Source organism: Chelonoidis abingdonii, chromosome 6, assembly GCF_003597395.2.
Source record: "Chelonoidis abingdonii isolate Lonesome George chromosome 6, CheloAbing_2.0, whole genome shotgun sequence".
Classification (NCBI taxonomy): Eukaryota; Metazoa; Chordata; order Testudines; family Testudinidae; genus Chelonoidis; species Chelonoidis abingdonii.
Genome location: NC_133774.1, coordinates 133167815 through 133180099, shown reverse-complemented (window position 1 = coordinate 133180099; position 12285 = coordinate 133167815). Strand labels below are relative to the sequence as shown.

Sequence of the window (12285 nt, the reverse complement as noted above, 5' to 3'; positions counted from 1 at the left end):
AAGCTAGAATTACAGCACTTGGGCATATTGTCCCCCTGGCCCAGGTTCCATGCATGGAGCAAGGCCAAAAACGCAGAGTGGGAGAGGATGCAGACTTTGCTCCCTGGGCTTCAGTTCCTATGCAGAAGCTTGTTGGCACAGAAGACGTTAGTGGAGCCCTGCCAGTCCACAAGAAGGGTGTGGCCCCACCCACCCCATGAAGAGGGAGGGCAGTGGGGGTTGTTAAACCTCGGGGGTGTGGGAGGGCTCAGGGGATTGAGTGGGTGATGAGAGGACCAATGCAGGTGGGAAGGGGATCATGTGAAGGAGGATAGGAACTGAGTGCTGCTGCTAATGCTGAGGAGGCAGACAGTGATCCAGTTCTGGTGGTGCTCTGGTGAAAGGGACCTGCAGTAAAGAGCAGTGAGAAGCTGAACCAATGGTGGGGGTTACTGCAGCTTGGAGAGGAGCCATGCCTGTTGTGATGCTGCTGAGGCAGGCAGCAGGAGGGGTTTGTGTCTAGACAAGCGAAGTGCTGAGACAGTGCAGACAGGAAGGACCTTGGCATGTGGAGGAGGAGCTGAAACAAATGAGGAGCTACCGTTAAGTTACTCTGTTTTTTGCCAGTCATGTTCAGCAGCTGCAGTGATGCAATGCAGGCTGAGCTTTAAGCACAGCTCCCTCCCTCCTGCCCCACCCCTCCTTCGCACAACCCTGCTCCCAGTGCCCCGGAACAGACAATCCCCCAGCAGGAGCAGGCTGCCTAGTGAGCAGGAGAGAGCTGTGTGTTCTGCGGAGTGCCTGTCTGCACCATGGTGTGCCACTCTTCAGCAGAGGGTCGCGGCTGAGGTGGGCAGTGGGGACTCACCCAGCATTTGTAAGAGAGCTTGTTCTAACGGATATGTGTGAGAGGCTCACAAAGCATGGCCTGAGCAACAATTTTGAATGAGTGTGGACATGTCACATGGATTGAAAACCTGGTGGAAGGGCTGAAAATAAATGGCCACGCCAAGAGCACTGAATTAGAGCTTAACATACAGTGGGGCCCTGGTGGTCTTCAGTTTGTGGTGTGGTGGTAAAGGAAAAACAATGGGCTTTTGGGCTACAGAGGCATCACAGCATGAGCAAAGGAGGTGATCGTCCCTTTCTACTCCCTCCATAGAACTAGACATTATTTATCAATTAACAACATGGCACTTGTGAGCCTGCCCCTACCACATTCACATCTGTTCATCTCCGCACCAGAGAGATGTCAACAAAGAGGAGAAAACTGAGAAAAGAGAACGGAAATGATGAATAGGGTAGAGGGAAAGATTCAGAGAACTAAACATATCTAGTTTTCCTAGAAGGCAGCTCCACGTGGGGGAATACGGTAACAGGTTACATGGATTTGGAGGGATCCAGGTGTGCGAAAGGGTCATAGTTATGGGTAATAAGAGAGCAAGATTTGGAAAAAAGTTAGGCTAAGTAAAAAAAAAAAAAATCCAGTGGTGAGATGCATTAGAAGACGTGTATAAGACACTCAAACATTGTGGCCCCCATCTGTAGAATGAGTATAATACTCCCTATCTTACAGAAGTGGCAATGTAAAGTGTGTGGTTCATTGCCATTTGGGAAGTATTTTGCTATACTTGCCGAAAGATGCAGCATTGATCAGCTAGCTAATGCAAAGGTAAAAAGCTAAGCAACTCTATGTGATCAAAGGCAATCACTCTGACAAAGATTTCTGATCACAACGTAAACCTTAAGACCAGATCCCACAATGGAATTTCAGCCTTATATTGTTGATTTTTTTTTTAAATGTTACTATCAGCTGTGGGGTGTTTTTTTTAATGTAACCATGGATCTGTCCCCAGACTCTCATGTGATGTTCTGCCATGTACTATTGTATGGTTCAGTGGTTCTCAACCCGTGGGTCACTTGCAGCCCAATCAGCACAGAGCTGCGGCCCATGTGTCATCCTCAGGGCACACAGGTAGTATATATATTGTGTGGATGCCACCCACATAACACAGAGAGAGCTGCATATGCAGCCTGCAATGGTAAATAAGTTGAGAGCCACTGCTGTAGTTGGTCAAAGATACTCTGCATGGATGTGTTTCTGGAAGATGCTGAGTACCTTGGACTCCCATTGTCTACTGCTGTAACATTTTGACATTGTCTAGCTTATGAGAGCTTGATTTCCGAGCCTTAATGTTCAATTTGTTTTCATTTAAGAGGAAGTATTTGATAAACATAGCTGAGCGCAGACCCCTATTGGTTTAATTTAATATAATGGGACAAAGTCATTCCTGGTATAATTCCTTTGACACCAGCTGATTTTCACCAAGTATAAATGTGTCCCAGTGGCACCAAAGAAACTGCTGGTGGTGTTCAAACTTGATAAACAGCAGATCACCCATGGAACTACCTTAGTGTCAATAAACCTAGCTTATACAAAGATTAGTTACCCGTACACTGAGGTCTTGGTGGGAGTTAGTTATTTTTAACTACCATGAATAAATAAAAAGGAAACTAGTCACTATGTCACATTCGAAACAAGAAACAAAACCAGGACAATTCAGAGGGACTGATTCTTTGTTTCCTTGCACTTTGTGCCATCATTCGTACCAGTATAAAATGGATATAAAATGCTGCCAAGTCGCTGGTGGAAATGATGGCACAGGGTGGAGAAGGGGAGCTGAGAATCACAGCCCCTTTTCTCATTGTATATGTTAATATTATGCCACATAAAGGGCCTGATTCTGATCTCCATTACACCATTATAACACTGTTGACTTAAATGAAGCTGCTCCTTGATTTATGCTAATTTAAGGGAGGCACGAATAAGCACCATAGGACATAATAAATCTTTTCAATATAGAAAAACAATGAGCCAAGTTAAGAACAGAACAGAAGCTTTCTTAATGCTGGATTTCCTTGATCTTTGTCAATTTCAGGCAGGACCTAAACATTGTATTTTCTGTATCAGTTACAAACTAGCTCTTGAGAGATTGATTTTCTTTTAAGAATGTCAAATTTAGTTCCAAAACAGAATTTAAAAAGCTGATGCAATCCTCGTCTCCATAATAACTTACAGGCAAATTTGTCAAAGATTAAAATGATTTTTTTAAAATATTCATTTCCCTAAGCTGCATCACCCTATTGTTAGAGAGTTAAACTTATTAGAGTGATTGGGAAGGAATGCTATCTCTACGCATCAGGCAGGAAGAAACTGCAGCAGAAAAGCCTACTTCCCTTGAGAGAGATCGGATATCAGATTTGCCGAGCATCGGGTCCAACCCTTAAGCCTACCATCTACACTCCCATCTAGCTTTGTTAGATTGCTGTAATCGATTACCATCTCGTTCTGACCAAACAGTGGAAGGAAGAGAGACAGAGAGAGAGAGAGAGAGAGCACATAACTGCTGCCTGCTGCCTCTCTTTGATTTGATGGCCTTTATTCCTTCTAATTGGATAAAATAGGAAGTCACTAGCAGTCCTGTGTTGCTGGGTATACTGATTTCACTCAAAGCAGTCCTGCAGAGGGGCGGGGGTGGGAAGAGAAAGGAAAGAGGGAAACAGACTGTGAGGGAGGAGAGGGAAAAAAAAGAGGAGGAAAGTGAGCGAGTGCTCAAGAAGGACAAAGAGGAGGGGGTGGGGGGGGAAGGGAGTTACCACCCTCCTGGCATTGCTCTTCCTTTCAAACCTCTGTGTAATGATATTGTTTGCAGTGATGCTCAGAGAGCAGGCACCTGCTGCTCTGTAATGATTCAGCCTCTTTCAGCCGTCGCTTTAACACAACAGGATGCTGTTGCTACTGTCACTGTTACCTCTGCCGCTGCTGCCGCCGTTGCTGTTCCTGATTTTGCTTTTGCTTCTGCTGCATGACAGTTGTTTTCTTCATCTAAGCAGACACCAGCCTCAGATGCTCAAGGTGAGGAGCCAGCCTTTCGCTTTGGGCTATTGGTTCACTTAATCCAAGTATTTGTGCTTTGTTTGCTGCAGTTCCCCGCCCCCCTGCAGCACCCCCACCATCCCCTCGGAAGAGTTGGGATGGCTTGAGAGGCATTGAAGGAATTATAAAAGTGGCCAGGAAATGGGAGCTAAATAATTACTAAGCAACTCTATTTCTTGTTTAATAGGAGAGGGAGTTTTTATTTTTATCCTCTCCCAGATGATGTTCTTGAACCTGGACTCTCTACTGACTTCCACTGTATGATTTTTTCCCGAGTTGGGTGATTTGATTTTTCCCTGTCTCATAGTAATGAACTGTGAGAGAGTTAAGGCCTTTTGGAGGTGAGCTAGTTGAGATTTTTATGCTTAAATATGTCGGAAGTATCTGCAGAGACTTTTCCCCACTCCTCGACTCAGCTGAACCCTGCTGCGTCTCTCGAAGGGCTCCCAGCTGAGGACAACATGTCAGGGATGCAAACAGAGGACGGGAGGGTCCAGGCAATAGCAGGCCTTGCTGCTACTTGCTGCGTGTGCCTGGAGGCAGAGCGATTGAGGGGCTGCCTCAACTCTGAAAAGATCTGCATCGTCCCTATCCTGGCTTGCCTGCTCAGCCTGTGCCTCTGCATTGCTGGCCTCAAGTGGGTGTTTGTAGACAAAATTTTTGAGTATGACTCTCCTACCCACCTAGACCCAGGGAGGATAGGACAAGACCCAGTGATTTCAGTGGAACCTACTGCTCTGTCTGCTTGGGTGCCTTCGGTGGTGCATACCTCACCTTTCCCAGTACCGAGCCCTGAACCCAAGGTTCAAGTTACAGTGCAAACTGATAGTTCGCTAGTGCCCTCCAAGCCTTTTCTCTTGCCTTCTCTGCATAACCGTGTCTTAGATTTTTCATTGTTGTCCTCTGCCGCACCTTCCTTCCCTCCGCCTACGCTGGAACCTGAGGTGAGAGAGGCTTCCACCCTTTCTCAGGCACATACAACAGAAACTAATCTCCAAATCGTTCCAAAACTTTGTAAGTAGCAGCTAATTTTTTTCTTCCACAAAGGACTTTGATTGTTCTGTATCTTTTCCTTGAATCTGACATTGCATGTTAAGTTTGAATAAACTGAGGGAGGTCCAGGGGTGAATAACAAGCTCTCTGAAACTGTTGCTAAATAGACTTGATGGTTGTACCAGAAAGGATATTTTTAAAGACATATATCCTGGCCAGTTACCAAGAGGCAAGTCTTCACAAGTTATTTCATTACATACATTATACAAAAAGATGAATCCATTTATTTACATTTTGGTTGGTATCTTTTTCATGTAATTTAGCCTGCCATTTCAGTGATCAATTTGATTTGCATATTGCTTTGAGTCCCCTATATTTGTTAATATCATTGTCCTGTCTTTAAAACACTTCTGTTTCATCTTCCCTGTCTTGCATTGCTGATAAATGCCCCTGCCATCTTCCTGAAGCAGGCAGTGAGTGCAGTGGTAAAGGGCTACAGTACATTTGTAGCAGCTCTAGGCATTCCAGAGTTGTTAATGTAGCAATTACAATTATGGCTATTTTTTCATTCAGGGCTCACTACAGAGTTTTTTTTTTCCTCCTCGACGGTTTGATGCTGCAAAACCGTACTCATGAGTGTTGTCTCATTGATTTAGCTAGGATGACTTGGTTAAGGAGCTCATACATGTAGAATGAATTAGCCTTTTACAAATCAAGCTTCTGGAAAAATTTCTCCGTGCTCATTGTAAAACATCTAAGTAATTTCTTGCTGGAATAAGATGTATTGGATGTTTCATTGTAACCTGTCAGATGGGAGCAGGTTAGGCTGGATGGCCTGTGATCTCTGTAACTCTTGTAAATGAAAAGACAGTGTGGTGCTGTGCTAGAACCCAGGCTGGGTATCCACAATCGAGGTCTTCAGTGGTTAAAACTGGCAACAAATTTTGTTGTAAGCTTGCTTAGGAGAACCTCTAGTCTCCTTCCATTGTGCCCTTCCTAAACCACTGCAGGCTGATGACTTGGTGATTCATATGTACTTGGCCTCAGCCTGTTTCCATTGAAACCAATGAGAGTTTTGCACCGAATCCAGCTTTGAAGTGTGCTCAGGCTCAATGGCGGCATCAGGAGCACCATTTACTCTCCAGTAATTATCTTGGGTTAGTTATGTTTTATATTAGAATATATCGTGAGCCAGATTTTCAGCTCGTGTACGTAGGATATTTCCATTGACTGGAGCCATGGCCCAGTTAGTATAACGTCAAAGGAAGTTCCAACGATATTGAAAGGAAAATTTAAAGACAAAAATGTATAACCCTGTGTAGCCTTTTGCCTGCTGTAACCCTTCTGCCCCTCTGAGTTGGTAGCAACAAGGGCCGGGTTCAGTATCCAGAGGTTCTGTTTCAATAACACAATGCATAACCGGCTCGAGCCCCCACCCAGTGACCTGGGACACTTACATACCACCACCCCACGGGCACCTCTAGGAGGCAATACTTCCCCACTCGCAAGCACAAAGTCTGAGTGTAGCAAAATCTTTAATAAAGGAGGGAACAATGTGGCATCACATTGGAGAAACATGACAAACAGGATTATAACACAAACCATAAGCAAAAAACCCACCTCCAAGTATGTTTAGCAATGTCCTTTCCCCTTAGGGTCTTAAGTGCAATCACCCAAAGTCCAACAACCCAAAAGTCTCTGGTCAGTGCCCGAGTTCAAAAGTTTATCTGCAGAGTTTTACCCCCTCAGCCTGGGTGGAAATGGGGGGGGGGGCACACAGGGTGGTGGGGCCCACACAGAGTGGTAAGGGGCACCTTACGTGGGCCAAGGCCAACTGCTCCGCCACTCCATGGAGTTCTGCTGCAACCTTCCCACTTCACCAGCTGTGCCGCTCCTTCAGCCAACCCACGAGCCACTCCAGCCATCCCCACAAACCACTCCACTCCGCTCACTGTTCCATGGGCTGCTCAAACATGCTGCAAACTGCTCCACTCTGCCAACCACTTAGCGATAGGTCTTCAGGCTCCCCCACTAGTTAGCACAGCACTCAGTGCTCTTAGCTCAGTAATTCCAACTCTTTAGTGATTTCAACTCTTAGCGATTTCAGTTCATAGTAGGGGAGCCCCAGTGCTGGTGCACCATTGGCCCAACATGAATTCAGCTCAGCAGCCTTTAGATGGACTCCTAATGGAATCAAAATTAGCTCTACTCTTTAACAGTGGGGAGAGAAGGATGTGCAATTGGTGTTCCAAGCCCTCAAAAGGGGCCCATACCATCAGGTACACACACCAGCCCCCAACCTCTCTCAATTCACTGGGTTTTGGAACCCATATCCCTTGTCTAGCAAATGTCACTTAATTTATATTGAGACATCTCTGTCATAAAGCCGTTTCGTAGTTCCTCATTCACATAATCAGGTGGCAACACTTTATTTATCCTGCCCCAATAACAAAGAAATTGGGGATCCCAGAGCTGTCAAAATAACCATCCCAGGCTGCCTTGGTCTATGCTGGGTGTGCCCATGCAAATACCTGAGATTCCACACTTCCTGAAATTCTTTCCACACTTCCCATAATTCACCACCAGATGTCAGGGTAGAGCTCATCCTGACTCTGCTTACACTGCTATTAGATGGAGAGTAAATTTTTGGAGGATGAGTGTCTGATAAGAAAACATGGGTGTGCAGTCAAACAAAAGCTTTATTTGCCTAGTTTAAGATCACTTGGGTGACTATGGATTAAGTTATTGGGACCAGCTTTTGCAATGATGACAAAGGGTTTTTTTCCTCCCAGAAGTCATTAGCACAAAAACTCCTTTTTGTAGCGGTATCATCTACAAATCTCAAAAGTGTCATTAAAGGTGTGGTGAATATCACTGCAGTCACCACCTCTTTGCACCTCGCACAGTGACCTGAGAACGCCGTCCCGCTGCAATGGCTTGTGGGTGGGGATGGAGGTGGGAGGAATCAAAAGCAGCTTCTGAAAAACAGCAACATACCACCCTGCAAAATTCATCATAGAAGAGCTGGTTTGTCCTCACTTGATCACTCAGAGTCTGAAGTAAATGAAAAAAGACTAGCTGGTGAGCTGCCACAGGCAACAAGCCATTATCTGCATTCAGATCCACTCACAGCTGGGAAATAAATGGCTGTCCGGGAATTAATTTTTTTAGATAAATATCTACTAAGTGTGTTAAGGGATCTGACTTCCACATAGATCTTGATAGAAAGGCAAGAGAGGGTTGGCAATTGATTTTGTTTGGTTTGCACTGAGTGGGAAAGATTTACTGCTGCCTAAAAGCTGCAGTTCCTTGAATCCCTGTGGAAATAAGGGTGAGAAGGCATGTTGCACAATATCTGCCACAGAGTTCAAAGAGACATTTGGTCCTGAGGTTTTTTAAACTGCTTTTCAAACATATTTTATGTTATGCCCAGCAAAAGTTAGAGGGACAAACAAGAAACTACACTGAAACTTTATTCTTTATGAACAGTTGTGTCAAGTATAAAATTCTGGGAATGTTGTCTCGGGAAGTAATGTCTGTAAATTGGATTGGCCTTGTGGCATCTCACCCTCTCTCCTTTTTCCGGCATGACTAGGTAATTTATTCAGAAACAGCATGTGAGCTTTCCCTTTGCATTGATAATTTTTCATCGAGGACTAAGTAAGAGCTGTCATGGTTCCTATTCTGTGACTGACGTATCATTTCCGAACCAGACCCTTTAGTGCACTTTACAATCCTTTTCTCCTCCTCCCTTTTCTATCTAACTCAGCATATTCTGTTTAGAGCTATACTCTTCAAGGTCATAGTCTGTTAAGGGCTAATTGATTCTTCTTTATCATGGAATCTGGGAGAGAGCAGGAGAAAGACAATCCTAGTAATTGTGTCAGCTGTGTTAGTCCCAAGACCAGTCTACCTTGTATAATAATACTTGTGTTCTCCCGGTACAGAAATAGTGCCTTTCCTCCCTTTGTGGCTCCCCATTTTAAACTGTCGTTTTTCCTTTTGTGAAACAGAGAACAGAAGCAAACATTTTTAAGTGTCCACGTGTATGAGGCATGTCAGTTTCAGCTAAATTATATGTATGAATGTTTCATTTAGGTGGGGTCTATATAATATTATGTCTCACACATGTAGATCTTATGAATAGGAATACAGTGCAGGAACTAAATTATATTTTTTCTCTTTAAGTGCAATCCTGCAGCAATGCATCACGTACTCTAATGATTATGTTTCCATAGTCCTCTAATGGGTATGTTTTCATAATAATTGTTTTGTTTATAGCTGCATAATACCTAACTATTCCTCCCTCCTGATAGATCTTTAAGCTGCTTTCACTTTCCATTTAAATGGATTGTGCCCAAACCAATTAAGTTCTTAAACCTATTCATGTGAGAAAAATTGATAATTTGCAAGTGAAGGTAGAGTATAAATTGTAGCTAGAAAGCTGTGATGCTAGTCTTAAGATCTCAGTAACATTCGAGTTAGAGCCATGGGTTTTATAGCTCCTCTGGACAGCCATAGAATCTGATTCATCACTTTCTTACACCTTGGCCTGAGTCTTTGTAGCCCTGCATTTTGCGTAGTCAATTGCATCAATGCAAAGTAACCGTAAAACACTCAGATTCTGACTTTGCACTATTGAAAAGAACAGTAATCGGTGCATGGCCACAGTGAAATGGGCCCCATCACTCTGATTTGGTGGTATTTAACACTCCACTTGCACGGGTGTAATTGACTGCACAAGGTGGATCAAATTCTGCTCTCAGGTTGCATCACTTTAAATCAGAAGTAAATCCATTATGCTGGAGCAGCTTAGATTAATATATCAGCATAGCTGAGCGCAGCATTTGGTGCAAGATCTGGAACCTGCCAGCAGGCATCTTGCATGGCACTGCAGAGCTGCTTGAGCTCATCCCAGGCAGGCCCAGCCTACACGGCTCCTTTGTCTTTTTATCTTTTCATTTTTGTTTTCCTCTGTCAGTTCAGGTGATTTAGTCTCTTCTGACATTTCTGCCACTTGAGATGCCTGGTTTGACATTTCTGGATGAAGTGCTGCCTCACTGTGACTAAAAACCTGGGCTCCTCATGGCAGAATGGGTCTTCCTCGTGTCTCCACTCATACACACTGAGCTGGCATAGACAAGGGTCAGCCTATGGAACTAAGTCTCATGAATTCTGATGCTAGCTCTGCCAGTGACTATCTCTGTGAGCAAATGACCCCTCGCTTCCTCAGTTTCTCCATTGTAAAATGAGGATGATGACATGTCCCTATCTCCCGGGGTTAGCTGGCGCTTGCACTGTGCATTAAAGATGGAAAGCTGTACGTATTGCTGTTACTGGTCTGCCTTTGGCTTTGACAGCTCTTCTGATTTTCATTTCTCTGATTTCTGCCTCATATTTTACTTGTTGCCCCTTTTTCTTCCTTTGCTCAGGAGAATTGTCAGCAAAATTATTCTTTTCAGTGTTCAGGCCATTAAAAAGCCATCTTGGACTTGAGAACAGGACCATTTAGCTCAAAAACAATCCTCTTTCCAGTCCAAATAATCGATGCACCATGGCATAATTTCTGATCTAAATGGGCCTATTTTAGGTGTTAGGAAAAAATGAGGGGAAAACTTGACTTTTAAGTGGCTTTACATCACATTGTCGGTATTTTCCACATTTCTGCTCCTTACCCTGGGTTCTGTGCCATTAATTCTTCTTGTTTTTGCTGCCTCCTTTACTTGTTCTCATTTTCCTTATTGGCTCTTATACCTCTGCATTTGAGTTTTCTTCGTCACCTGCTCTCGCCTCTCCATCTCACGCCGCCACCCCCCCCCACCACCACACCACCACCTCTTGCTTCCCTTATGCAATGGTTTTCACCGTAATCTCACAGGCCTGGGTGTGCTATTCCTTTCTCTTTCTCTGCTACTGCAAGTTGGGGAATGCTTTTTGGGGTCTGTCTACATTGCAGTTGGACACCTGCAGCTGAATCGGGCTCTCAGAGTTTGGACGAAGGGGTTATTTAATTGCCGTGTAGACCTTCAGGCTTGGGCTGCAGCCCCAGCTCTGGAACCCTCCCACCTTGCAGGGCCCTAGAGTCAGGACTCCAGCGTGAGCCCGAGTATCTACACTGCAGTTAAACAGCCCCTTAGCCCGATCCCCACAGGCCTGAGACAGCTGGCACGGGCCAGTCCTGGGTTTTCAATTGCAGTGCAGACATACCCTCAGAGGTTGTACACAGAGCTGTGTTCTGGAAGGGGGACAGAAAGGCAGAGCTGATAAACAGCCTAGGGGTTTATTTCCTGAAGGTTAAATATCTAGGAGGGGAGATTCCCATTCCCAGAGCATGGGTCTTGAAATAGCTGGGGCCTGATCTCATGCCCAGTGAAGTCAATGGCAAGGCTGAAGGTGCCAGCTCAAACATGGCCTGTTCTGTTGACTGGCCTCCATTACTCCAGCAACAACTGATAATAGAGGGGTTTTTGGTATGTCTGTGTGTATGTATATGCTTGACTATCCCATTTATCTACAACAAGTTACACCAGAGGTAGGCAACCTATGGCACGGATGCCGAAGGCAGCACGCGAGTTGATTTTCAGTGGCACTCACACTGCCCAGGTCCTGGCCAACGGTCCGAGAGGCTCTACATTTTAATTTCATTTAAAATGAAGCTTCTTATACATTTTAAAAATCTTATTTACTTTACATACAACAATAATTTAGTTATATATTATAGACTTATAGAAAGAGACCTTGTAAAAACATTGATGTATGACTGGCATGCCAAACCTTAAATTACAGTGAATAAATGAAGACTCGGCACACCACTTCTGAAAGGTTGCCAATCCTTGGGTTACACTCTACTCCTCTGGAAAAATGACCAAGGGTCCCAGCGAAAAAGCATTCAAAAGGGTCCCCAAACCCACAGTGCAATAGAGAGACACTGGCTGACTGCCTAGCATTGTAAATCCTGAGAGATGTAGCTGGGCCTCTGTTAAGCAGGTTTGGTTAAGGATATTCCCAGATACTGAGCTCTCCAATCTCTGTGTATTCCTAAAGCGCTGTCACTGGAGTATCCAAGTGCTGAGAGGAGCTTTAGCCATGTGTAATCAAGGTTATAATACCCAGAATACAACAGGGCTGTAATGTATAAGCACACGTGCGTGTGTGTGAAACAGGGGTGGGGTGCCATAAATGTGGATCGTTCATATTAGCTACAAGTAGCTGTGCCATGAATTAAGTATATAAAATCTTTATAGCACCAGATCGGATCACACGTTTTATTCATTTTGTGTAGTTTTGGTTCTTTTTTTAGTTTCTTGCTCCCATTTTTCCCCTTTTAATGAAATAAATTGATTGAAAAACAATTATTCAGTTTGTATGTGCAGAAG

General features: G+C 44.4%; 2 protein-coding genes across 9 annotated transcripts in view; both read left to right on the top strand.

Annotated features, from left to right (window-relative positions):
- Window positions 1-12285, top strand: part of NRG1 (neuregulin 1) — a 743293-nt gene that overhangs the window by 585603 nt on the left and 145405 nt on the right. For 2 of the 8 annotated variants that reach the window (XM_032780313.2, XM_032780311.2), the window contains exon 1: window positions 4120-4930. The exons of 4 other annotated variants lie outside the window; for them this stretch is intronic. In XM_032780313.2, the coding sequence (XP_032636204.1) occupies window positions 4288-4930 (643 nt within the window). In that variant the 5' untranslated portion in view covers window positions 4120-4287. Of the gene's footprint in view, window positions 1-3993; window positions 4931-12285 lie in introns of those variants that run through there. 2 more of the 8 variants (XM_075067429.1, XM_032780312.2) reach the window with 2 other exon arrangements.
- On the top strand, window positions 3677-3993 carry LOC142047010 (uncharacterized). Its single transcript, XM_075067430.1, has one exon. It carries the CDS (start codon window positions 3767-3769, stop codon window positions 3935-3937), a length of 171 nt encoding a protein of 56 aa, XP_074923531.1. The 5' UTR covers window positions 3677-3766; the 3' UTR covers window positions 3938-3993.

Bases quoted from the DNA above. Each gene is read 5' to 3' on its own strand.
- LOC142047010 (XM_075067430.1), top strand. From the start codon at position 3,767: ATGCTGTTGCTACTGTCACTGTTACCTCTGCCGCTGCTGCCGCCGTTG.